This window comes from Oncorhynchus kisutch, linkage group LG26 (genome assembly GCF_002021735.2).
Source record: "Oncorhynchus kisutch isolate 150728-3 linkage group LG26, Okis_V2, whole genome shotgun sequence".
NCBI classification, from domain to species: Eukaryota; Metazoa; Chordata; class Actinopteri; order Salmoniformes; family Salmonidae; genus Oncorhynchus; species Oncorhynchus kisutch.
In genome coordinates this window covers 14298303-14324011 of record NC_034199.2, presented here as the reverse complement: position 1 = coordinate 14324011, position 25709 = coordinate 14298303, and the positions used below count along the sequence as shown (strand labels likewise).

The following is a 25709-nucleotide window of genomic DNA, read 5'->3' as shown; positions in this document are numbered from 1 at the left end:
TTCATGGACACATTATTCAATTTCTGTTAGTCACATGTCTGTGGAACTTGTTCAGTTTATGTCTCAGTTGCTGAATCTTGTTATGTTCATACAAATATTTACACATGTTAAGTTTGCTGAAAATAAATGCAGTTCACAGTGAGAGGACATTTTCTTTTTTTGCTGAGTTCATAAGGGTTACCTGGAGAAAATCGGACCTCTCTGAAATGAAAATGGATGACCCCCCCTTCAGCATATTTGAACTAAATACTCCCTAAAGGCTTGAAAAAAGGGACTCTCCCCTATGCCCAAAATAAAAATGAAAACATAAAGTGAATAGCAGATAACATGCCTACCGTTTACCAGAGACTTAGATATGTAGTTTTGGAAATTGTTCTTCGTCCTGCAAGCAGTACATTGAAATGCAGGAATTTTGATAGCGCACAAGGCTGCGAGATAGAAGGTTGTGGGTTTGCAGACCACCATGGACAAGAGTAGGGGTGGAAAGATCCATCCCGGAAGCAGCCGCACCAATGTGTTGGAGGAAACACTGTGCACCTAGCGACCTGGTCAGCATGCACTGCGCCCGGCCCGCCACAGGAGTTGCTAGTGCGCGATGAGACAAGGATATCCCTACCGGCCAAACCCTCCCTAACCCGGACGACGCTAGGCCAATTGTGCATCGTCACATGGGCCCCCAGGTCGCGGCCGGCTGCGACAGAGCCTGGGCTCAAACCCAGGGTCTCTGGTGGCACAGCTAGCACTGTGATGAAGTGCCTTAGACCACTGCGCCACCCGGGAGGCCCCCTTTTATAAACATATCATACAATTCTACATCATTTTACATGGAGACCTTAGTATAATCTGTTTTTATTACCACACACATTACAACCTGAGAATGGACAGAGAAATAGGCTGTGTTCATCTTATCATATTTACCCAATGTCAAATCAGTGTGTTTTGTTTGCAAGGAAAATGTCCCTGTTTGCAAATAATTAAATCTGAGGCATCATTATAAATATGAATATGGTATCCAGGTATTTCACAACTTCTTTCTAGCATAAAGCATCGTGGACCAAAGCGCTGTTATGGTTCACTTTTTATATTCAGATCCGCTTAATTTTTTTCAAAGTCTAACCCTTTCCTGCAGTCGAATGACCTTAGCACCCTCTAGTGGCTTAATGGGTGGAATGTTATTAATATGTTTAATCGTTTCATGATGCAAATACATTTTGAAAATCAACGCTGAAAATCCAGTGTTTCTATATCAAACGGTTTTGTTAAATTTCAGTTGTCTGATGTAGAGAAAACAGATGCCTCACATGTCCTCAACTGGCAGCTTCACTACCCGCAAAACACCAGTTTCAACGTCAACAGTGAAGAGGCGACTCCGGGATGCTGGCCTTTTAGCCAGAGTTGCAAGGAAAAAGCCATCTCAGACTGGCCAATAAAAAGAACAGATTAAGATGGGCAAAAGAACAGACACTGGACAGGGGAACTCTGCCTAGAAAGCCAGCATCTCGGAGTCGCCTCTTTGCTGTTGATGTTGAGACTGGTCTTTTGCGGGTACCATTTAATGAAGCTTCCAGTTGAGGACTTGTGAGGCGTCTGTTTCTCAAATTAGACACTCTAATGTACTTGTACTCTTGCTCAGTTGTGCACCGGGGCCTCCCACTCCTCTTTCTATTCTGGCTAGAGACAGTTTGCGCTGTTCTGTGAAGGGAGTAGTACACAGCGTTGTACAGGATCATCAATTTCTTGGCAATTTCTCGCATGGACTAGCCTTCATTTCTCAAAACAAGAATAGACTGACAAGTGTCAGAAGAAAGTTATTTGTTTCTGGCCATTTTGAGCCTGTAATCGAACCCACAAATGCAGATGCTCCAGATACTCAACTAGTCTAAAGAAGGCCAGGTTTATTGCTTCTTAACCAAGCAAGTCAGTTAAGAACACATTCTTATTTTCAATGACAGCCTGGGAACAGTGGGTTAACTGCCTGTTCAGGGGCAGAACGACAGATTTGTACCTTGTCAGCTCGGGGGTTTGAACCCGCAACCTTCCGGCTGCTAGTCCAACACTCTAACCACTAGGCTACGCTGCCGCCCCTTTAATCAGAACAACCATTTTCAGCTGTGCTAACATAATTTAAAAAGGGTTTTCCAATGATCAATTAGCCTTTTAATTAGCTTCCAGCTACAAAAGTCATTTACAACAATAACAATGTCTACACTGTATTTCTGATCAATTTGATGTTACTTTCATTATAAGGGCACAAGGCGAGACCCAAATGCAGACACATAAGGCAGCTGGTTGAGCTCTGATATTTATTATGACAAAATGGGTAGGCAAAAGGCAGGTCGGGTACAGGCGAGAGTTCATAAACCAGGTCAGAGTCCAAACGGTACAAGACGATAGGCAGGCTCAAGGTCAGGTAGAGTGGTCAGGCAGGCGGACTCGGAGTCAGGACAAGCAAGGGTCAAAACCAGGAGGGTGAGAAATGAGAGACTGGGAAAGCAGGAGCTGGGAAACAAAACCACTGGTTGACTTAACAAACAAGACAAATTGACATAGAGAGACAGGAAACACAGGGATAAATACACCGGGGAAAATAAGCGACACCTGGAGGAGGTGGAGACAATCACAACGACAGGTGAAACAGATCCGGGTGTGACAGTACTAGGGGCACCAACTGTCATCCTACCTGGGCGCATACCTGGTTGACCGGGGTGTCAGCGGTGGAAGTCGGTGATGAGGGCTGGATCCAGGATGTCTGTAGCGGGAACCCAGCACCTCTCCTCCGGCCTGTAACCTTCCCAGTCAACCAGGTACTGGAAACCCCTGCCTCGTGGTCGAAACACCCAGGAGGCGTTTTACCGTGTATGCCAGATGGTGGACAGGTGAAACAGATCAGGGCGTGACATTTAACAGACAAAAAATGTGCTTTTCTTTCAAAATCAAGGACATTTCTAAGTGACCCCAATCTTTTGAACGGTAAGTGTATATAATGTGTAATATTGGGATGCAAACTCGAAAATGTGATACATTTCAACTTTATATCTGACATGGTACAGATGTGTTTTTTAAGCCCATAACATGTGTGTAAGGTGTTTACTTTTGTTTCAAAGTACATTTGTTTAAGACGACCAAGAGTGTGACCCTGATTTAGCCCACTGCAGTAAATTAAGCTAACAAGGGGTAGGCCTATTGTAATGAGTATGATCAGAGACAGACTGCTGGTTTCAAGCGCAGGGTGCAGCAGGTGTTTATTTAGTAAATGACCACAGGAGGAGGCAGCTATCAGGGTCCAGGGACAGGTCATACACAGGGAATCCAAAAAAGGGAACAGTACAGGCAGGGAAAAAGGCTAATAACATAGTCCGGGAGATCAGGCAATAGGAAGATAACAGGAAATCTGATAAGCAAAAGTAAAGGCAAGGACGTGAGAATAGCCAAAAACTATGGTACACGAAGGGAACTCAAATGGAAATAAACAGAGCTCCGAATATAATGTGTACAAAAACAAACAATACAAACAATGATGGGGTGCAATGAACTGAACTAAATAGTGTGTGGAAATGACATACAGGTGTGTGAACTGGTGATCAGAATTCAGGTGATTGGGATCTGGAGAGTGAGCTGCGTTTAGGGGATCTATGTGTTTGAGAGTGTGAGCTGGAAAGTGGGCTGGAGAGTGAGCTGTGTTCAGGGATCTATGTGTTTAAGATTGTGAGCTGGAAAGTGAGCTGTGTTCAGGGGATCTATGTGTTTGAGATTGTGAGCTGGAAAGTGGGCTGGAAATTGAGCTGTGTTCAGGGGATCTATGTGTTTGAGAGTGTGAGTTGGAAAGTGGGCTGGAGAGTGAGCTGTGTTCAGGGATCTATGTGTTTAAGATTGTGAGCTGGAAAGTGGGCTGGAAAGTGAGCTGTGTTCAGGGGATCTATGTGTTTGAGATTGTGAGCTGGAAAGTGGGCTGGAAAGTGAGCTGTGTTTAGGGGATCTATGTGTTTGAGAGTGTGAGTTGGAAAGTGGGCTGGAAAGTGAGCTGTGTTCAGGGGATCTACGTGTTTGAGATTGTGAGCTGGAAAGTGGGCTGGAAAGTGAGCTGTGTTCAGGGGATCTATGTGTTTGAGAGTGTGAGCTGGAAAGTGGGCTGGAAAGTGAGCTGTGTTCAGGGGATCTATGTGTTTGAGAGTGTGAGTTGGAAAGTGGGCTGGAAAGTGAGCTGTGTTCAGGGGATCTATGTGTTTGAGATTGTGAGCTGGAAAGTGGGCTGGAAAGTGAGCTGTGTTTAGGGGATCTATGTGTTTGAGAGTGTGAGTTGGAAAGTGGGCTGGAAAGTGAGCTGTGTTCAGGGGATCTATGTGTTTGAGATTGTGGGCTGGAAAGTGAGCTGTGTTCAGGGGATCTATGTGTTTGAGAGTGTGAGCTGGAAAGTGGGCTGGAAAGTGAGCTGTGTTCAGGGGATCTATGTGTTTGAGAGTGTGAGCTGGAAAGTGGGCTGGAAAGTGAGCTGTGTTTAGGGGATCTATGTGTTTGAGAGTGTGAGTTGGAAAGTGGGCTGGAAAGTGAGCTGTGTTTAGGGGATCTATGTGTTTGAGAGTGTGAGTTGGAAAGTGAGCTGGAAAGTGAGCTGTGTTTAGGGGATCTATGTGTTTGAGAGTGTGAGCTGGAAAGTGGGCTGGAAGGTGAGCTGTGTTCAGGGGATCTATGTGTTTGAGAGTGTGAGTTGGAAGCAGACGTTACACCTATGCTTTTTGCCATTTTCTTTAATATAAGGAAGGCCTATGGCATACCTTCTCATACCTTCTCAATTAGAGTCCTGGTTTTAACTTAACAACCCTTCACTGACACGAAGATAGGCTATTTAAAGAGTGCATTGTGGGTGGAGGAATTGGTCGAACAATCGATGGATAGCAGCCTATAGCCATATTCTGTCTGTCAAGCAGGTAGGCTAATCTCTTATATCTTAAATAGGAAGAAATAGGCTCCAACATAAACCCCTCTTGTTGTTAGTAAAACGAATATGGTTTAAATGAATGATGCCTACTCGAATTTGTCTAATTTCAGCACCATGAGCTGTCCATTTCAGATTGATTGTGCAGCGGCTGCCACTTCAAGTTTCAGCACCAAGTTGATTGAATCTGGCTTATTGTGAGGTCAATAACTCCAATAAATACATAATGGACAAGTGTTCTGCATCAGCATAAGACTCAGGAAGCAAGTACATTTTCTTAGAAATATGACTTGGCTCTGAGCTTCTCCAAGCACTTCGTATAGCCTATATAGCTATGGATCATTTGATTGAGACCACACTAAATAGCCTGTAGGCGCTTGATATTGTGTACCCATTAGAGAATCAGAGATGAGATGTGGTATCGGACAAATTAAAAGACCCTACCATGGACTAGAGTTTAAAAAATACTAAAAGGTTGCCCTGACTGAAATGAAAAAGCATGACCCTCCCCCATTTTCTGTCAGGTCCCCATTATGTACATTTAGAACCATCCCTAATGTGTGACTAGTCAAATCTGGGTTTTATTGAATTGAACCCTTAATTGTGTCCAATATAATTTAGCAAGATAAAGACACTTCAGCAGCTAAGGATTAACATAACATTAGCACTTTTACGCACGAGACCAAGCGTTTGCCAAAAAAAGACAACTGTAAAATAAAGATAGAAATCATAACATTTAGGTTATTGGTCTTGTACGTGATGTTTACATCACGCATTAGTGATTATTACAGCTTTCAAAAAATTATGTAATTGAAAACATCTCATAGGCTAGGCTACAATGAAACCTAATGCGATATTACCTACCTTTGACTTTTCCAACAAATAAAACTGGCAATCCAAGGTGTAGCGTAACTTCTGTAGGTAAACATATAACCAAATACAGTACTGTAAAGACCCCACTTTCGGAACCCGAGCGTGACGTCTATGATTTCCCCATACGGTGAATTCTAGAGTTACCCAACTTCCTTGACCCGGGCTACCAAACGCTGTAACACACAAGAGAGAAGGTCCCAACATATTTCGAGTACTTTCACACAAATTCTGATGACAACAGCTCCACTCCATGGACAAAATCTGTACACCCCAAACGATATTAGCACCACACAGTCGTAGCAGCTATCTTATAACAACCAAAACCTGCAGTTTTAGGGAATTTAATTCGTTTTCCTATCATCAAAAGACTACTATGGCAGCATGAAACGGCATTTGAAATATTATCCAGGCTACTCTAAATATGTCATCAGCTCATAATTAGTTGTTATAAAAAAAAAGAATCAATGGACAATCAATGGACAATCAAACGTCAGCAGATACATCTAATTCGTTTTTAATATTTACAGAATAAACATGGGGGAAAAAATCTTGCTGACAATAGTTACCTCACAGATTGTTATAGAGGAATGTGCTCACATATATCCAGCCCAACATCTCAAATCATTGCATGCTGAGGTCATCATAAATAGAGGAATACATTGTACAAGGTGTAATAAAAAGCCACAAACTAAAATATGTATAAATATAATCTGATTTACAAAAAAGATATGAAACCACAACTGAATATCAGGATTTGCAATTGATGAGGTCAGGGAGTGAAATAAGAGCCAATGTTTCCATTCGGAAAACGTTTCCTAACTAACATCAACCCGACATAGATTTGTGCAACAATCTAATGGATGATTATTTCCAAAAGATCCTTCGCTTTATACATTGTGTCCTTTTCATGGGGCAGGTGACTTCAAAGTATCAAATAGACCTTCAGGGACATAAGAATGAGATGAATTTGAAAATGCTGTGAAATTTAAACCAGGCTGCCTGCCCGTTGTTTACAAAAAAAATGTAAACAATACACTTAAGGAAACAAAGAAGCATAGATGATACTGACATTTGTAATACAGTTGAAGGTGGAGCTGATGAACTCTGTAGCATCTAAAATGATACTTGACTATACATGTAATAATGTGACGTTCCATGTAGCAAGAGTGGGTATGTGTGTGTACTGGTATAACATACTGTATAAAGCAAGCTTCTTTTTGGCAGTAGAGCAGCCGCATGTGACATGTGTCTGTCCAGTGTCCAGTGAGGATTCAGGTTCTGCGAGGCTCCAGTCTGTGGGAGAGCTGAGACAGTGTTCTCTGGTTGTCAATAACAGTCAGCTGGCGCACGTAGCTCCGCACGTCCGGGTGGTTCTTACTGGTCTGCGACGGCTCTGCACCTGAGAGAGGACGAGGAAAACCCACTTTTATTAAAACAACGTCCTGTTGGAAGCCAGTCAAGTGAAGACTTACACAGAAGAACCGTATGTTGACTTACCGAATGGTAGACTTCTGCAGTATCTCACAATCCTCACTGTATTAGCGATCATTCGCTGGAAGAAAAAAAACAACACAACTAGATGTTATCATTGTGAATTTACACAAATAGAGAGTCACACACTATATGTAAGCGCCCAGTAATTGATTGGGTGAAACACCAACGTTTCGGCATCACTGTGCCTTCTTCAGGGTACCATTAAGACTGTAGACTCCCAATGTAAAATAATATCATGTACAAATATATATCATCTTGGAGGGCCTTACCATTTTCTCAAAATTGACCAAACTGTCAATAAACGTCTTGTTTCCATCATGAGTGAATGTCATGTCTGAAAAGATAATTGCAATATGATTACACACATAGAGAGAGCATATTTAGCCTGGCAGGTAGGAGCATTGGGCCAGATCGAATCCCAGAGCTGACAAGGTAAAAATCTGATGTTCTGCCCCTGAAAAAGGCCGTTAACCCCCTGTTCCCCGGGCGCCGTGGATGTCGATTAAGGCAGCCCTCCGCAACTCTCTGATTCAGAGGGATTAAATGTAGAAGACGTATTTCAGTTGAATGCATTCAGTTGTACAACTGACTAGGTATCCCCCTTTCCCAGTTCCTAGGAGTGGAATTGACCAGAGCAAACAATATAGAAGCTACTGTAGTTACACTGTGTCGCAGGTCGACACTCCAAAACAAGAGGTCAAAAGTCGCCGATCATAACTTCTTCACACAAGAGGCAGTGAAGATAAGCCTCTCAATAGTCAATCAATGGGTGAGATAATGTGTAAACAACATGGAGGGTCATGAAGGCAGTGGAGAGAGAGCTGTGTTGTGTTGCACTGACCTTTGATCAGCAGCGGCATGAAGGGAATGATGGGTGGGTCCAGCTTGGCCACAGTGAGCCGGTACGCCCGATGGTTCCTGGACGGGTCCTGTGGAAACACTCACACTGTTCTGAGATCTGCCATAACCCTGTTAAGTGGGCACATCACAGTCACAGCCAAAGGTGGTGCTGCTCAATCCATACATTGCTCGATGACAAATGACCGTGCAAGAAAGTTTCAATTCAATATTTGAATAAATAGAAGCTATAGAAAGCAAGGCTAGAGACTATGTGAGTGGATGAATAGTTGATATGGGGCTAAAATGGTTCATGCTACTCACCATTAAGCTTTCAAATTCACTGTAAAATTTCTTGAATTTGCTGGGTAGTTTCTGTCAACACAAATAACAGGGAAGGTTAACAGACAGTTGAAATCTCCATATTCTTGGGCAGGTGCTAAACACAGGTGAGTGTTGTTGGACAGACAGATAGACAGAGAGGGACAGACGGACAGACCCAACCGACACAGTGACAGACAGACACAGACAGACAGAGACCCACCTCCCAGGTCTGACTCAGTCTGCTCACGGCTGGGTTGCTCATGCCCATGATGATAGCGAAGAAGGAGTTGAGGTTCTTATACTCCTTACAGCTGTCACAGAGAGAAAATAGTCCAATGATTAATCAGGATCAGGTCACATGTTACATGTGACTAATGTAAGTCACCATAGGGGTCTGGAGAGGAAACACATGGTACACGTACGTTCAGCCATTTACACATTTGTTCGTCTTGACATATAGACCTGTACCCTTACAGCTAAGTGTGTGTGTGTGTGAGTGTGTTATTTCAGCTCCACTGTACACGTTTGGTTGCTTTCCCATCAGCGTCGGGTCAATGTGAAATTCTACCTGCTTACACAAAGCGTGTTATTTTGAGAGTGGAGAGGGGCAGAGGGAAGAGCATCTTTATTTTTTGTTCCCCAACTGTACTGTACCACATTCATCCATTATGCGGAAGTAGAATCGCTTTGGTCCAGTTTTTCGCAGTACTCCTTAAATTGTCACTAGTGGTTGGAATAAATGACCCTCTAATTGCACTAGTTGCTTTTTGTTTACATTGTGAACATAGTCAGTGAGTGCATTTACATGCACACTAATGAGTCGATTATAACTGATTATGGCAATATGGCGAGTATGGCATTAGTCATGTAAACATCTTACTCTGCATACGCCGATTAAAACAACTGGTTTTCTGAGAAATCTTTTGAATTACTAGGACATATGAAGGCCTTAATCCGAGTTACAGCGGTGTATTAGATCTGCGACTGTTGTAACACTAGCCGCACATCTTTCCTTCTTCTGCACGAGTGAAGTGATATGTCCGAAATCCCAAAAATAACACGGTGGCTGTGGTAGAACGAGTAATGGAAAATGTATTTTCATTTGCAATTTTCTGCATTTATCAAAGTCCTGTTTTCAGATGAGTCCGTGTAAACAGGATTATTAGGGACATTGTTCTTCTTGCAAAGCATGTGAACGTTTAAATCAAAATATTATATTTAACTGACTATTTAACTGACTATTTCTCATTATTTCAATTCACAAGATATAATGAACGTGCGCGTCAGCCATCAAGAATTGAAACTCAGCCATTCTTGAGCTTGGACGCTGCCATTGGACGTGACGCAACGCAAGCACAACAAGGGCAGTAGAGCAGCTTTAATTTCTTTTCAAAGGAATCATTTCCTCAATGGCTGACGCCCTCGATGGCTGTAGAATAGCAGGGCCACGTGTGTGTATGTATGTGTGCGCCAACGTGCATGCATGAGAGAGAGAGAGAGGGCGACAGGACCACTGGGACAAGGCAAGGGCCACTTACTGGGCAGCGATCTTGATGAACTTCTTGAGCATCTGAACGCGCTTGCTGAGCTGAGCACACAGACAGATCTCTGTGATCACCCACAGCTGGATCTCATTGAACCTCCTGAGGAACAGGTCCATGTTGGCTGTGGTCTTCTTGAAGTTCTGCCTCCCAAACGTATGGTAGATCAGCTCATGCTGTAGAACAGGGCAAGAGAGGATGTCAATTACCGTGTCCCTGATAGTTTCCATAATAATGTATCAATATATTGGTCGAAGAGTTCATCGCCAGGAGCCCCAAATGGCTCCCTATTCCCCATAGGGCTCTGGCTGAAAGTAGTGCACTATATCAGGAATAGGGTGCCATTTAGGACGCAACCGTAGAATCAAGTAATTCCTCATTCCCTAAGTGGTTTGACACACCTCGTGTACACAGTGGAAGAGTTCCCAGTCGTAGACAGTCATCTGGTAGGCCAGGTCTTTCGAGCTCATTAACTCAAAGCTGCCCAAGGAGCCAGTGGAGGGCCCTTCCTGCTCTGGCAAGGGTGTCTGAAATATAGCGCACACTTAATATACAGTATAATTTACATGTGTCTGTATATCATCCTTCATCATACATTTAACACTCATGTGAAATACAGGACCGTTTTGATGGATACAATGGCAGTTCTACAACTATAACAAGTCGAAATTCAACAGTAGCCTCGGGCCAGTGAACATATGTCTGTTGATTTTAAAACAAAATATTACGTGAGCGAAATACATGAGAAGTAACAGCTGCAAGAGATGTACAGCTTGTAGGGGAACCTCTGGGAATCAGTCGGGTCAGTCTGAATGCGGTTTTTTTCTTCCTGAGGGGCATTTACACACCAATGAATCCAGTTGATCCCTGGGGCAGACAAACAGACGGCCGTTGATGCTGAGTGTGGAGAAGACTGAAATATCGTTGGGCTTCAGCACCACTTTATCTGAAGGAAAACAACAAAACAAGAGACCAAGAGCTCCTGTAAATGTGGACATATTTCATTATTTTTAAGTGACTGAATTATTATAATTTTTATCAGCTGTTTTGTTTTCGATAACATTGAGTCTTTGTCACATATATCTGGTAGTTTTCACCCACAAATTTGCAGATTGACAGGCAGGTCAACTCTTTTTGGCTTTGCTACTCTAGCTAGCAAGTTAGTTGGCTAATGTTTTTGATGATTAATTTTTTGTTTTGTTTATTCATCTGGACACAGCTACCAGCTTTTTTTGTTTCACCTGGCTGCTGGTTCCTGATCTTTTGAAAACATAATTTGAGGAGAACGGGAGATGCAGTAGAGGAATGCAGTGCTGCGGGTTCGTAAGGAGGACGACTGGCTACTACTCTGAACTGTGAGTGGTGAGCTTCCTGGTGCCCAGAGCTACTGAGGCTACGCAGACTGAAGGAGGAAAGTGGCTCCAGTTCCAGTGGCTTCACAAGTCAAGCTTGTTCCCAGAGTAGCCCTCTACAAGATCGTCACCAGACTTCTTCATCAACCATCTCTCTGACCAACTTCCTCTGATCACACCATGAACTGTCCCACTCCATCTATGGCCTCTATTGGTTGACCTAGCTAGATTCTTATAGGCTACTCAGGATGATGTATTGCTTGTTTGTTTGTTTCAGATTTCTTTCTGTTATTAAAAGTGCTATAGAAGTTCAATAAATTATTATTATTATCATATCAAAACATAAACATATTATTATGCTATGTTCAAAAGTCACACAACAAGGGCAAGGTGCTAAAGATGCCCCCCGGTATTGCCCCCCAGTATTTGACTTATCCCTAATCCCAGGAGTAGATACGGTTACACTGCTACAGGGTTTAACTGGCTATGGTTGCCATGGAGCTCAGTCATCCTTGAACTTCATCATCAAAGAAAGTGGTCAAGAAGACTCTGAAGAGGCTGCATTATGTTTGCATTAGAACTGGCAATCATGCATTGAATATGACAGAACGGGGCATCCTTACTCCTCTGAATCCTCAGCTGAGAATTGTGCCCAGATTCTTAGCAGCAAAAACAAATGCCAGTAAATAACTAGATTAATGGGCAATATGATTAGGGTCTCAGAGACCATGGAGCAGCTGTGCCTCTGGCCTTACTTGGTACGGGGAAAGAGCAGATCAAACATGGGCCAGAGAGAGAGGTGGATAAGTATGCCCTGGCAGAGACACTGGAACATCCATCCAGCAAGTACCAACCAATGGCAGCAACAAGCGGGTGTAAAATCTTATGAGTTGAGCAATATTGCCCCAAGCTTTTCTCCATGCAGCTCTCCTGCAGGTCACGGTACTATCTTGAGCATATACCGGGTAATTGAAACAGAATAATCCAGCACCAAAAGCCAATCATTTCCCAGTAAATCAGCCCTTGACTAATGAGCATCATAGCATCTGCAAATATCTATGCGTGGAAAGACTGTGTGGTGTCCACCGTCGTTTGATTAGCATGTGGCTGTGGCCCTTCTCACCTCCGGCCGAACTGAGGTTGACCAGGAGGAGGTCCTCCGCTGACCCCAGCTTGTCGGCCACTGCGCTGATGACCTCTCTGACTGAGGCGGCCACGGTGACCCGGATGGTGGTGTAGGTGTGGTCGCTGCAGTACACTTTGAACAGGACTGCATGGGGACAGAGCACAACTCAGGGTCATTAACATGAAGGAATGGGGGATGGGTAGCCAAACTAGAGTCCAGTCCATTGTAGATGTTCAAAACACTGTGTGTCACTGCTGGCTGCATAGCCAAAAGGCTCATACTACTACACTGTGCTTTTCTATGTATAGCTCTCTTCCACCTCATATCCTGCATGATTTCACACATACACTACGCCCCACTTACTCTCATCATTACTCTTGATGGCCTGTCGTTTCTGCAGCTTCTCATCCCCCATGCTGAACTGCCGCAACAGGACTTTGTGCTGAAACAGGACAGACAGAAATGTATGTATAGCACGGATTGACAATGAAAACAAAAGCACAGAATACGACTACAGTGCTCGGGGTCACAGCTGGGTCACATACCTTTTGTGGAGAGGATCTGGCATCGTCAGAGCTGAAAGGGTAAAGAAAGTGAGATTACACCATGCTTAAGCCCGGGACACTAAAGACAAGTGCACGCAGTAACAATACATTTACACACACTTACCTGTTTTTAACTAGCTTCTCTAACTCTGGGAGTTGATCTTTCAGAGCAGGAATCACACTGGCGTCATCAGATACAGACACAAAGAACTCCTGTAACACATGACACACTCACAATGAGGAGAGGTTCAAAATGAGGCCAAACTCATTTGGATTATCAGATGACGATCCCTAATACTCTACAATTCACAGCAAGCCGTATCTTTTTAAACAACAAGCTGAATTCAGTACGCAAGAAAAAAGGGTGAGGAAGACAAGGCCAAAATGGCACCCTATTCCCTTTGGGCTAGGGCCCTGGTCAAAAGTAGTTCACGAAATAGGAAATAGAGTGCCATTTGGGACGCATACACTGACCTCTAGGAAGGCTAGTGAGGCATCCTCCTCCTGAAGGTGATCTCCATGTACTGAGGCCCACTGGAGCACCAGCCTGATCACCCTCCTCTTGTTGTTCAAAGTGTAGTCCAGACGCTCCTGTTCTGAGCCCTGGGACGCCTCAGCGTGGTAGGTGCAGTGACGTTAAGGACAGAAACACATAGGAGCTACAGCTTGACTCCCATTTACTCCAGGGTTGATTCAGGATCAGTTTAGCCATTTAAGTCACAACTAATATGATTATTTGGACATGGGGGACCTGATCCTAGATCCTGATTCGGATCCTACTCTTAGATGCCTAATACATACAAGATACATATTGTATATTGATACACATTAGTAGAAATCCACACAAAAACATATACGCTCAAATGCTATTTTCAGTGACTGAAAGGATATTGGGCCATGAGCACCGGGCACAACTGGCTGTTAGGGATGAAGACGCAGTGCATGAGCACAAAGTCGTCCAGAGCTGGGTCTGTGCAGAGCGAGAGTGCGAGAAAGAGCCAGAGCGAGAGCGCGAGAGAGAATGAGGCACCTGTGATGTCAGATGAAACGACGCCAGGCCAGCATGCTGACAGTATTATAGGCCTGATCACACATGGCTCTGTCACCGTGGACGGCTGAGGCATGAAAGCAGCCAGGAGAGTCCACACAACCAAGCGTAATTAGATAAGCACTGTTGTGCGCTGCTAATTATAGACATGAACAAACAGGTCAGCAGCAGCAGCACGGAGGATGGATGCTCTCTCTCTGAGGGTACAGAGGAGACAATCTAAACATGACAGCCATGACGAACACAACACATCCATCTACAGTACATTAGTCAATATCACATAGGGTTGAAATAATGTTAATTCGGTCCCTACACTGAAATACAACGGTACACAGTGGCCAGAGATGTTATTGGAGGGACAGAGTGCACTACCGTACCTGATTCGTTGAGGTGAGAGTCCAGTCGCATCATTTCCAGGAAGTGCTCCAGAATCTTCTCTGGTGCCCCTGACATCACAGTGTATCTGGAATGGCAGTGTCAATCAATCACCTAATAAATTAAACAAGACAGGTACTTGCTAGTTCTCACTACTGTTCCAATTCCATCCACACTTCACTGAGCTGTGTGATCTGAATACCTGCCTGTGATTACTACATTAGATAATAATCCAAACTACAGTCAAAAGAGGTCCTGACCCCTGCTTAAGATTATAAGGGGCTGGCTGGGGGAGAGAGGGTGTGGAAGCCTCTCCATAGGTAAACAGAAGGAGAGACCACCACTTGAACTTTCAGAATCAACACAGTGCACAGCCAGGCCTGTTGTGATTGGTTAGTTAAGGGGAGACAGATAACAAGGTGTGTGTTCCCCAAATAGCACCCTATTCTTCCATAGGGCCCTGGTAGAAAACAAAATAGTGCACTATATAGGGAATAGCGTGGAATTTGGGACAGAATGTGTGGCAGGCACTCCATGGGGGAAGGAGAGGTGATTGACACCCTCACACTCTTCATATGTGACTGGCACTGTAGTTGATTAGAGGCCAACCCTGGCAGAGTGATTGTAACCCGTGCGGCCTGCCTTCTCCCCGGGAGCACATCTCTCAGTCATTACCATTAATGTGTCTCTCTCCATTACTGCAGCCGCGGTCACTGGCAGCAACCTCCATTAAGTCTAGTCTACTAGATAACACACGTCTGCAGCCTCGCAGTCACAGCCTTGGCTTACCCTAGAACTGATGCCCAGTCTCTAGCTCCACGCCCTTTAGCAGAGAGTAACTCACGAACTCACCCACTTCTTCCACTCACAAATCTCTTCAAGAGAGTATCTAATTCACAAACCACACTCCCCTAACTGTGCCTGCAGGAGAGTTTCTCCTCCTCTTTTCTGAAGGGAGTGAGGTTAGTGTATCTTACACACCTACAGCCCCCTTTAACTTCCTATATAAATCTAACTCTATTGAACAGGGCTGCTAGAGTAAGTGGTTTAGATGAAAAGGTGATTCAGACAGAGTTAGCTCAGTAGGCTACTTGTAGTGGGAGGGGGTGGTGGTGGTGCCGTGGGTAGAGGTCTGGATGCTGCTGGGGCTCTTCTCCAAGACCAGTACATCCTGATCGTGTTCCTTCAGACGCACCGTGTTGGCCTCCACGTCCTGGACACACACACACACACACACAAACACACACAGGCACAAATTCATCATTATATCATCAGAAATATGATCCGTTTCAAGAAGCTTGTTGCTCCTAGACGTTTCCACTTCACAATAACAGCACTTACCGGGGAAGCTCTAGCAGGGCAGAAATTTGACAAACTGACTTGATGGAAAGGTGGCATCCTATGACGGTGCTATGTTGAAAGTCACCGAGTTCTTCAGTAAGGCCATTCTACTGCCAATGTTTGTCTATGGGGATTGCATGGCTGTGTGCTTGATTTTTAACACCTGTCAGCAACAGGTGTGGCTGAAAAAGCTGAATCCACTAATTTGAAGTGGCGTCCATATACTTTTGTTGATGTATGTATGTATGTATATATATATATATATATATATACAGTATATATACATATGCACACACATTGGAAAGTTTATTAGGTACACCATTCTGTTTATTAGGGACACCACCCAGACAGTCATCGAGGCATTCAGTTATTGTTCGATTAAACGTTATAACGGGCAAAACGAGTGACCTAAGCGACTTCACGGTGTGATCGTCAGTGCCATGAGTCCCGGTTATAGTATCTCAGAAACGGCCAGCCTCCTGGGCTGTTCACGCTCTACAGGGTTTCCCGAGAATGGTGTGACAAACTAAATAAATTCAGACGGCGGTGAAAACAGCCCATTGTTGAGTGGTCGAAGGAGAATGTCAAGGTAACAGGCGGGCCACAAACAGGTAAATAACTGTGGGCTACAACAGTGGTGTGCAGATCGGCATCTCGGAACGCTGTTCTGGAGGCAAAAAAGGGGTCCGACCTGGTACTAAATGGGTGTACCTAATAAACTGGTGTATTGATACAGTGTTTATATATACTCTATATTATAATAATATATATCAGTAATATAGTACAAGGAAATCCTGTAGAATAGGCCTACAGTACACACATCATGCAGCCAAAATAATATGGGGGGGGGGGTAGTTGATATATTTATCTGACTTAAATATGACCCCTGGTCTGAGGCCAGACTACATCATCCCATCAGGACTATGGTACTGTATGCCTGGTGGATTAGTATGCTAGTACTGACAGAGAGACTGGGAGGTCAGCAGTTTGACTGAGGCATCATCCCAAATGGCACCCTATTTCCTATGTAGTGCGCTACTTTTGACCAGGGCCCATAGGGCTCTATTCAAAAGTAGGGCACTATATAGGGAATAGGGTGCCATTTGGGACACAACCCGTGTCTGGCCTAGCAGCCCATCAGGCCAGAGCCAACGGGAGATTTACAGAGGATTGAGTGAGCCTATTACAGAGAGCCTGCCTCTGTGGATCACACAGATAACCATCATCCATCCATCCGCTTTTCAATAGACACAATCAAGACCCTGATGCCCTATCAAAGTCTGATGCAGGCTGCACGTGGGCCAGGCTAACAATAGGCAGTGGAGGGAGAACGTAGAGAGACAAGAGACTAGCAGCTGATAGTTTGGCCTTAGGGTTTATACTGTACCTTTTCTACAGACATCTGTCGACATTGAACCACAAAGTTGATAGTAGAATACCCTTTAATGTTGGCATCCTTGTGCAATGCTGAACCTCAACCAATAGAGGGAGACTATACCATTGAAAAAGGATAGTGGGACTTCACTGAGCAGAGGTGGAGGAGGGCCATGTTAACTTCCCCAGATAACTCACTCTGAGGATCCGGTTGAAGTCCTCCTTGTCCACACGTAGGAAGTGGCAGTTATCCTCTCGTAGAACAATGGAGGCGGCACGGGGGGCATCGTTGACCAGAGCAAGCTTCCCAAAGTCGTCTCCCTCATGCAGCGTGCAAACAACCCCCTTTGTGAAACAAGCAAACAAAGAATGTATGTGTGAAACAGGGAAAATGAGATGAGTGAGATCATGTAAAGCATCTTTTAAATGATATAACTCTTACACACTCATATATTCTATAATAAGCTATGGTGATGAGCTGTACTGATCAAATGGGGATCAATTGTATGAGATGAAAAATTCAAATAATATATATTTTTTTACCTTTCCATAAATGACAACGTTTACAGAGCCCTTTAGAATGATGTACCACGATGTGCCTTCCTCCCCTTGATTGAACACTGAACAAGTGAAAGATTACAACAACAAAATTATATGTAAAGAGGTCATAAAGAGGTTTTCCACCAAAACATTTCAAAGAATTCCACTGAAATAGACAAAACAAAGGATTTAGTATATAATCTGGGATTTTCTTTCTGCCTCCATGTAGATAATGCATTTATAAAATGACGTCTTGCGTGCAACGTTGATTAAGTTAAATCGATTGAGTTCCGGTCATAGAGACAGTGTTGTACTACTTACAGACTGTTCCTGCTTTGGCATGGGACTCAAAGATCAGGACGCCGGCTAGTTCTTTCTTTACCTGTAGAAGCAGAGGAAAAGGTTAGAGGTGACGTCATATAGGCCACGGGTAGGCAACTAGATTCAGCCGTGGTCCGATTTATGCCCAAGCGGAGGGTCAGGGGTTTCGGAGCATAATTATAACCATCTGTACATTGCAAATTGACCACAAGTAAACCCAAAAAATTATTGTATTTGAAAATAGCAATAATTTCACACCTCATTAGATTGAGACACGATCACATACTTCTCTCTTTTTACTTGTAGGAATCCTTGGGAACAGATTTACTGAATACATTTTTATTTTTGCTGAATTCCTGGTGATTTTTTTGTCTTTTTTTACCCCCACAAGTTTTTTAACTAAAATCATCGGGGACCAAAAAAAACACACAAAAAAAAACATCCAAAACCTGTTGCCGACACCTGATATAGGCCTACAATGGGTTATTATTGTAACCAAATCTGCACTCACAGTGGTGGATAGGTGCGATAAGGCCTTTATATGAAGCAGCTCCTCATAAATTATCTCCAAATCATCCGCTGCCCTCTGTCCTGGACTGGGGAAGGGGAAATATGCACCAATTAAAAAATCATTTGACTTCGACTACAATCTAATCGATTCACTTTGAACAGGATTTTAGCATCAGCTTTGCTAGCATCAGCTTTGCACTTAGCTTACATATCTTATATATCTTTCCTAACCCTGCCAAACCTGCAGGTACTGTATATCTATCATACCAGCAGGTGGCGATCTCTGTGATTGGTCCTTACTGTTTCCTCAGGACCATGCGCATGTGGGCGTCAGGGCCGACCTGGGAGAGGAGGAGGAGGGTGTCCTGCAGCTCCTCATCGCTCTCCCTGGTCTCCTCCTCGGTGGGCAGGGGAGCGTCTTCCTGTTCATCCTCCAGGAAACGGTAGAAAAGATACTTGTCCTGGAAGGTCAGCTCCTGGTCCACTGCAGCACAATACCAACACAGATCCCACAGGTTTAGAGGTTTAGAAATGGAGCCTCTTTTACATGCACTCACACACAGGCACACACACAGGTCGTTCCACCAATTCGGTGCCTTTTGAGAAGTAGAACTTGGTGGTGGGGGGGGGGGGAAACGTTTGTTTTCATCTAATTTTAACATTCTGTCAACTTCATAAAAAACATGTTGTTTTCTCAAGAGGTGAAATTTTAAGTGCCAAATAAAGTATCAGAGTTGACCATAAACAGCTTTGACGATTTCTTCTTAAATCAGCCATAAATCCCCTTGAGACAGAGGGAATGGAAGCTTGTCGTGTGCAACAGAGAGTGGCAATTGAATGCAAGCTTCACAAAACATGTTTAATTGTTGACCTTAAAATGCGGGAAAGACATAAATGAATCACTAATCACATGATATCAATGATCAGAGAAGACTTTGTCAAAGCAACAAAATATCTAGGGCTTAACAATGATGGTGAAACTTGGAGAAATGTCGCAAAAGGCACTAAAGACCCCCCCCCAACACACACACACACACACACACACACACACACACACACACACACACACACACACACACACACACACACACACACACACACACACACACACACACACACACACACACAGAGGGTATCCTTAGCTACTGTCTACTCTACTGTTGTGGCTCACCGTGGTTGAGAACACCTTCCTCTAACAGCACCTGCCACATGCCCACTGCTTGAATGCGAGAGTAAACAGAGGAGCTCTGCTGCATCTGCCAGTCAACCAGCTCTGTTCCCACACAGCATTGCCTGTAGGAGATACACATCAGGAAATGAATACATGAATCCTACTACATTGTCTGCGATGCTCGTCAGATGTGGCAGGGCTTGCAAACTATTACGGATTACAAAGGGAAGCACAGCCGCGAGCTGTTCAGTGACACCAGATGAACTAAATTAGTTCTATGCGCGCTTTGAGGCAAGCAACACTGAAGCATGCATGAGAGCACCAGCTGTTCCGGACGACTGTGTGATCATGCTCTCCGTAGCCGATGTGAGTGTGACCTTTAAACAGGTCAACATTCATAAGGCCGTAGTGCCAGACAGATTACCAGGATGTGTACTCCAAGCATGCACTGTCCAACTGGCAAGTGTCTTCACTGACATTTTCAACCTGTCCCTTTTTCAAGCAGACCACCATAGTCCCTGTGCCCAAGAACATCAAAGTAACCTGCCTAAATGACTACCGTAGCACTCACATCTGTAGCCATGAAGTGCTTTGAAAGGCTGGTCATGGCTCACATCAACACCATTATCCCAGAAACCCTAGACCCACTCCAATTCGCATATCGCCCCAACAGATCCACAGATGATGCAATCTTTATTGCAGTCCACACTGCCCTCTCCCACCTGGACAAAAGGAACACCTACGTGAGAATTCTATTCATTGACTACAGCTCAGCGTTCAATACAATAGTGCCCTCTAAGCTCATCACCAAGCTAAGGACCCTGGGACAAACCCCTCCCTCTGCAACTGGATATTGGACTTCCCGACGGGCCGCCCCCAGTTGTTAGGGTAGGTAACAACCCATCTGCCACACTGATCCTCAACACAGGGGGCCCCTCAGGGGTGCGTGCTCAGTCCCCTCCTGTACTCCCTGTTCACTCATGACTGCATAGCCAAGCATGACTCCAACACCATCATTAAGTTTGCAGACGACACAACCGACAACGATGAGGCAGCCTTTAGGGAGGAGGTCAGAGACCTGGTAGTGTGGTGCCAGGATAACAACGTCTCCCTCAACGTGATCAAGACCACAAAGATGATCGTGGACTACAGGAAAAGGAGGGCCGAGCACGCCCCCATTCTCATTGATGGGGCTGTATGGGAGCCAGTTGAGAGCTTCAAGTTCCTTGGTGTCCACAATCACCATCGAACTATCATGGTCCAAACACACCAAGACAGTAGTGAAGAGGGCGCGACAATGCCTATTCCACCTCGGGAGACTGAAAAGATTTGGAATGGGTCCTCAGACCCTCAAAAAGTTCTACATCTGCACCCTCGACTGCTCGGCCTCCGACCGCAAGGCACTACAGAGGGTAGTGCGTATGGCCCAGTACATCACTGGGGCCAAGCTTCCTGCCATCCAGGACCTCTATACCAGGCGGTGTCAGCGGAAGGCCCTAAAAATTGACAAAGACTCCAGCCACCCTAGTCATAAACTGTTATCTCTGCAATCACACGGCAAGCAGTACCAGAGCGCCAAGTCTATGTCCAAAAGGCTTCTTAACAGCTTCTACCCCGAAGCCATAAGACTCCTGAACAGCTAATCAAATGGCTACCCGGACTGTTTGCATTGACCCCCCCACCCCCATTTTACACTACTCTCTGTTTATTATCTATGCATAGTCCCTTTACCTACATGTACATATTACCTCAATTACCTCGACTAACCTGTGCCCCCATTTTTTATGTCAGATTTTTTGCTGTATCAAAACAAATGTTATTTGCCGAATACAACAGGTGTAGTAGACCTTACAGTGAAATGCTTACTTACAAGCCCTTCACCAACAATGCAGTTTTAAGAAAAATAAGTGTTAAAGTATTTACTCAAATAAACTGAAGTAAAAAAACATTTTTTTTAAACACAAGAAAATAGAAAAATAACAAATAATTAAATAGCAACAATAAAATAACAGTAATGAGGCTATATACAGGGGTACCGGTATATACAGGGGTACCTGTACCCCTGTATATAGCCTCATTACTGTTATTTTATTGTTGCTATTTAATTGTTGGTGAAGGGCTTGTAAGTAAGCATTTCACTGTAAGGTCTACTACACCTGTTGTATTCTGCAAATAACATTTGTTTTGATACAGGAAAAAATCTGACATAAAAAATACACGCACACACAGATGTACAAATTCTTTGACATGAGAGTAGCATGTACATGGTACTGTACATGAGATACTACAACCCACCTGTATGTCTTCAGGTGGTACTTCCTGTCTCGGATCATGTGGGGAGCTCTGGAGAGGATGGCATCACGGAGAACCTTCCCTGCTCGCAAGATCTTCTCAGACGGGACCTGTTGGGAGAAAATAGAAGGATGGAGTAGAGGCAGAGCTTTACAATAGAAACAGAGGAGTTGGCCTTTACTGATGTGATGGTCTTTACTACCTGAGAAATGGGTTTAGGACGGAGTTTGGCTGGGCTTTCAATTAATGACTTCTGAAAAATAAAATGACATGACAATGACTGAAAAAACACACAAGGAAACATCATGGATTGGAAAACAAAAGCACTATCAACATGGCCCTTCAGGATTGGACCCTTTTTTTCAATTGTCACCTAAAATGAAATTCCGAAATCTAACTGGGTGTAACTCAGGCCCTGAAGCAAGGATATGCATATTCTTGGTACCATTTGAAAGGAAACACTTTGAAGTTTGTGGAAATGTGAAAGGAATGTAGGAGAATATAACACAATAGATCTGGTAAAAGATAATACAAAGAAAAAAACAACCGTTCTTTTGTATTTGTTTTGTACCATCATCTTTGAAATGCAAGAGAAAGGTCATCATGTATTATTTCAGCCCAGCTGCAATTAAGATTATGGCCACTAGATGGCAGCAGTGTATGTACAAAGTTTTAGACTGATCCAATGAACCATAATATTTCTGTTCAAAAGTTTGCCCAAATGTGCTTAAATAGTTTATTAATAACTTTTCATGTTCAAAACTGTGCACTCTCCTCAAACAATAGCATGGTTTTTTTTCACTGTAATAGCTACTGTAAATTGGACAGTGCAGTTAGATTAACAAGAATTTAAGCTTTCTGCCAATATCAGATATGTCTATGTCCTGGGAAATGTTCGTGTTACTTACAACCTCATGCTAATCGCATTAGCCTACGTTAGCTCAACGTCCCGCAGGGGACCCACCAATCCGGAAGAAGTTTACATGGGCAGTTATTTACGAGATTCACAAGCAGGTGTTGGTGCTTACATCCCAAACCCTTGGATCCACAGCACAGAAACCACCTTGAACTAGTCCTGTATGGGATGTGGTATTCATGAGGTAAAAACATCAAGAGCAGAGAACGATCAAACAGAGACTAGGCACTAAACCAGCACACCATGCACCACAGAGCAGACATAATGACTGCTGTTCAACCTCTACATAACCTCTTTTCGAACATCATTACTCTCACAGCCATGACCAACAGTTACATAGATGCTTAACCACCCTACAAATTCATCATCAACTCTTTAACCCTACGATGAGGGTGAAATGCACTAACGCCACAGCCCCCTTCAACATCTTGATTCAAATGTTGCTGAGCGCTGCTCTTTTCTCGCCGCAGCGTCTTATGGCGGCCATGAAATGACACCAGCGAGGACAAACACAAGGATGCCGTTCAAAGGAGGTCCATATACTGTAGGTGACGCTTCAAGATCTTTCTAATATGCATCACTGATCATTTGGACTCGTGAAGAATGCATAAGCTACAGCATGTACACGTACCGTACACGTCAGCGAGGACTCTGGGTTCCCTTAATTCATGTATTACTGTGGGAATGTATGCATTCTGTGCCTGTAGGGTTTGGGTTCACTGGTCTACGGAGTCCTGTAGATGGATGCACTCAGCTTTAACTGAAGGTACGAATTACACAACAAAAACAGCGTCGCCTCATTACTTTTTTCTTCTGTGACTGGAATATGTAGAGCCGTCGAGTTTTGCCAACAATTTGCAGACAATACAACCGAAGGGGAGTTTGCAATTTTTTTAAAAAAAAGACACTCAATTATACTGGCCTTGTAGTTATTTATAGTGCACATGTTTTGGCTGGTCTGAAAAGAACAAAGTCCAAGCCGCAATAAATAGTGAAATCCCCTCCAGAGTAGCACCATGTTATATGCATGGAGGTAAGGAAGTCCCAACGGGGTTAAGAAGGTGGAACGGGAACTATGAAGGACGTGATGCACACCACCGGAAGCGAGGTCTTAGCAGCAGCCCTGTTTATATTTAGTCAAAGTTTAAACAAACTCCACATTCCAGACTTATTTCGAGCTTCTGGCAACTGCAAGAGGATGTTGTTCGATCAGGATCCACGTCAGCAGCAAGCACATATGAGCAAACCACCAACACTTTTACCACCCACTGTCACTCTGCCATTCACAACAGTGTTCAATCTGGATGATACTCACTTGACATAAAGTGGTCACTAATCTCTCGTACACGGATGAGTAGCTGGTTGTTTACGCTAGATATTGTCTCTGGGCTGCCAAGATTACATGGTTACTGCCACATCATACAGTGCTTTTTGGATGATGATGATAGTGGACAATGTTTGATGGTGAAACTAAATCATTATGATATATGATGATGAAGTCTCCGTTCTGTGTTCAGGAGAGACGACCGTACCTTATTCAGATGTTTAGAGATGGATCCAAAAGAGTTGTTGCTTATGTTCTCTTTGTCAGACATTCCTGAACAAGAAAATAGAAAAATGACACTTGTTGTCATTCACATACTCTACATCAGCACTTGTTCATCTGCAACAATTGGTGCATGTTCACAAATATACTTAGACAGATGTCAATACATAACCTCAATGCTATGTTGAATGTAGATACAGTATGTGTTACATAATATCATCGGACAGTCCCCAAGGGAGATTTGTACAGTCAGAAGTGTGTGTGTGTGTGTTTTAGCCTTCAGGAAAAACATCATTAGTAATTTCACTTCAAAACCTTATCTGAGGGGAAGATACCTGGCTGTTCTTAGACTTGACTTTAAGACTGCTGATATTATTATCAGCTTATTTCATATTAAAGGCGAGAGGTAGGCCAGTACGGAGCATTGTACGGTAGGTGAACATTACTGATGTCACTGTAGTTCTTGTACTCACTGTCAGTGCTACGTCCACCACTTTCCATAACTCCATAGGGTGGGGCAAGCAGTCCAGCCATGCACTGACGATATTTCTACAGAGACACAGAAGAACGGTCTTATAACTAGACATGATGGAACCAGCCACAAAAGCCAAATCCTAAACACTACAAGGTTCATTTTAGTGTGTCGATGCAATTCAATTCAAGATGTAGTTCACTGCCAACTACTGTCACCTGTTGATGTCAATAGAATTATTTGGATTGTAGTGTTATGTGTCTGTGTTTGACCCCCTCCCCCTCTTGGTGTGAATTCATGGCTGCCAAAGGAAGCCAGTCTTCCCCAAAACATTTACCAAGAAAAAAAGAAAAAACATAAAATAATCTATCTTTCCTCTCTCTGTGTTTCATCATTTTCCTTCAATTCGCAAGAGGCTGAATGTGTTTCACCGTAAAAAGCATCCGAATGAGTGAAACAGCATCCCTCTGTCTCTGTATGTGTAGCCCATCGATCTGACGCTGTCTGGTCAAAAAGAGCATGACATTGTTGCAAGGAAAGCCATCGAGCATTTGGCCTGAGTGAAACTGAGCTCATCGGTGAATGGTCCTGGCGCACCAAAAAAAAGTGTCAAGGGATGCCGGGCTGGATTTGGCTTCACACCAAATCACAGCACATCAAAGACGAAACATAATTGTCAGATAAAACTTGAATTTTTGCATCTCGTTGTGTTGTTGTCCTCTGGTGGCTAGCTAGCTAAAATTATCCCTTTCCCTAAATTAGCCATGGATGGGGATAG

At 43.8% G+C, this 25709-nt stretch overlaps 2 protein-coding genes across 8 annotated transcripts in view; both read right to left on the bottom strand.

Moving 5' to 3' along the window:
• The window catches only part of LOC109871317 (mitogen-activated protein kinase kinase kinase 20), a 46449-nt gene extending 40467 nt beyond the window's left edge, over positions 1 to 5982 (bottom strand). The window contains exon 1 of one of the 5 annotated variants that reach the window (XM_020462153.2): positions 5798 to 5982. Coding sequence is in view for 3 of the 5 variants with exons in the window: in XM_020462151.2 (XP_020317740.2) it covers positions 2681 to 3298 (618 nt within the window). In the remaining 2 variants the exon portion in view is untranslated. Of the gene's footprint in view, positions 1 to 2680; positions 3583 to 5797 lie in introns of those variants that run through there. The other 4 variants (XM_020462154.2, XM_020462151.2, XM_020462150.2 and 1 more) reach the window with 4 other exon arrangements.
• Positions 5983 to 6304: 322 nt separating this feature from the next.
• The window catches only part of LOC109871314 (rap guanine nucleotide exchange factor 4-like), a 58441-nt gene continuing 39036 nt past the window's right edge, over positions 6305 to 25709 (bottom strand). For 2 of the 3 annotated variants that reach the window (XM_020462148.2, XM_031805629.1), the window contains 27 exons: positions 24933 to 25008; positions 24446 to 24510; positions 22200 to 22250; positions 22001 to 22107; positions 19706 to 19827; positions 18835 to 19018; positions 18536 to 18620; positions 18025 to 18085; positions 17707 to 17783; positions 17362 to 17508; positions 15540 to 15661; positions 14451 to 14536; positions 13917 to 13995; positions 13500 to 13650; positions 13150 to 13238; positions 13026 to 13056; positions 12844 to 12922; positions 12478 to 12624; positions 10851 to 10948; positions 10404 to 10529; positions 10000 to 10178; positions 8682 to 8772; positions 8462 to 8512; positions 8142 to 8229; positions 7570 to 7634; positions 7304 to 7358; positions 6305 to 7205 (listed from right to left, as the gene is read on the bottom strand). In XM_020462148.2, the coding sequence (XP_020317737.2) occupies positions 7078 to 7205; positions 7304 to 7358; positions 7570 to 7634; positions 8142 to 8229; positions 8462 to 8512; positions 8682 to 8772; positions 10000 to 10178; positions 10404 to 10529; positions 10851 to 10948; positions 12478 to 12624; positions 12844 to 12922; positions 13026 to 13056; positions 13150 to 13238; positions 13500 to 13650; positions 13917 to 13995; positions 14451 to 14536; positions 15540 to 15661; positions 17362 to 17508; positions 17707 to 17783; positions 18025 to 18085; positions 18536 to 18620; positions 18835 to 19018; positions 19706 to 19827; positions 22001 to 22107; positions 22200 to 22250; positions 24446 to 24510; positions 24933 to 25008 (2640 nt within the window). In that variant the 3' untranslated portion in view covers positions 6305 to 7077. The remainder of the gene's footprint in view (positions 7206 to 7303; positions 7359 to 7569; positions 7635 to 8141; positions 8230 to 8461; positions 8513 to 8681; positions 8773 to 9999; positions 10179 to 10403; positions 10530 to 10850; positions 10949 to 12477; positions 12625 to 12843; positions 12923 to 13025; positions 13057 to 13149; positions 13239 to 13499; positions 13651 to 13916; positions 13996 to 14450; positions 14537 to 15539; positions 15662 to 17361; positions 17509 to 17706; positions 17784 to 18024; positions 18086 to 18535; positions 18621 to 18834; positions 19019 to 19705; positions 19828 to 22000; positions 22108 to 22199; positions 22251 to 24445; positions 24511 to 24932; positions 25009 to 25709) is intronic. The other variant, XM_031805628.1, reaches the window with a different exon arrangement.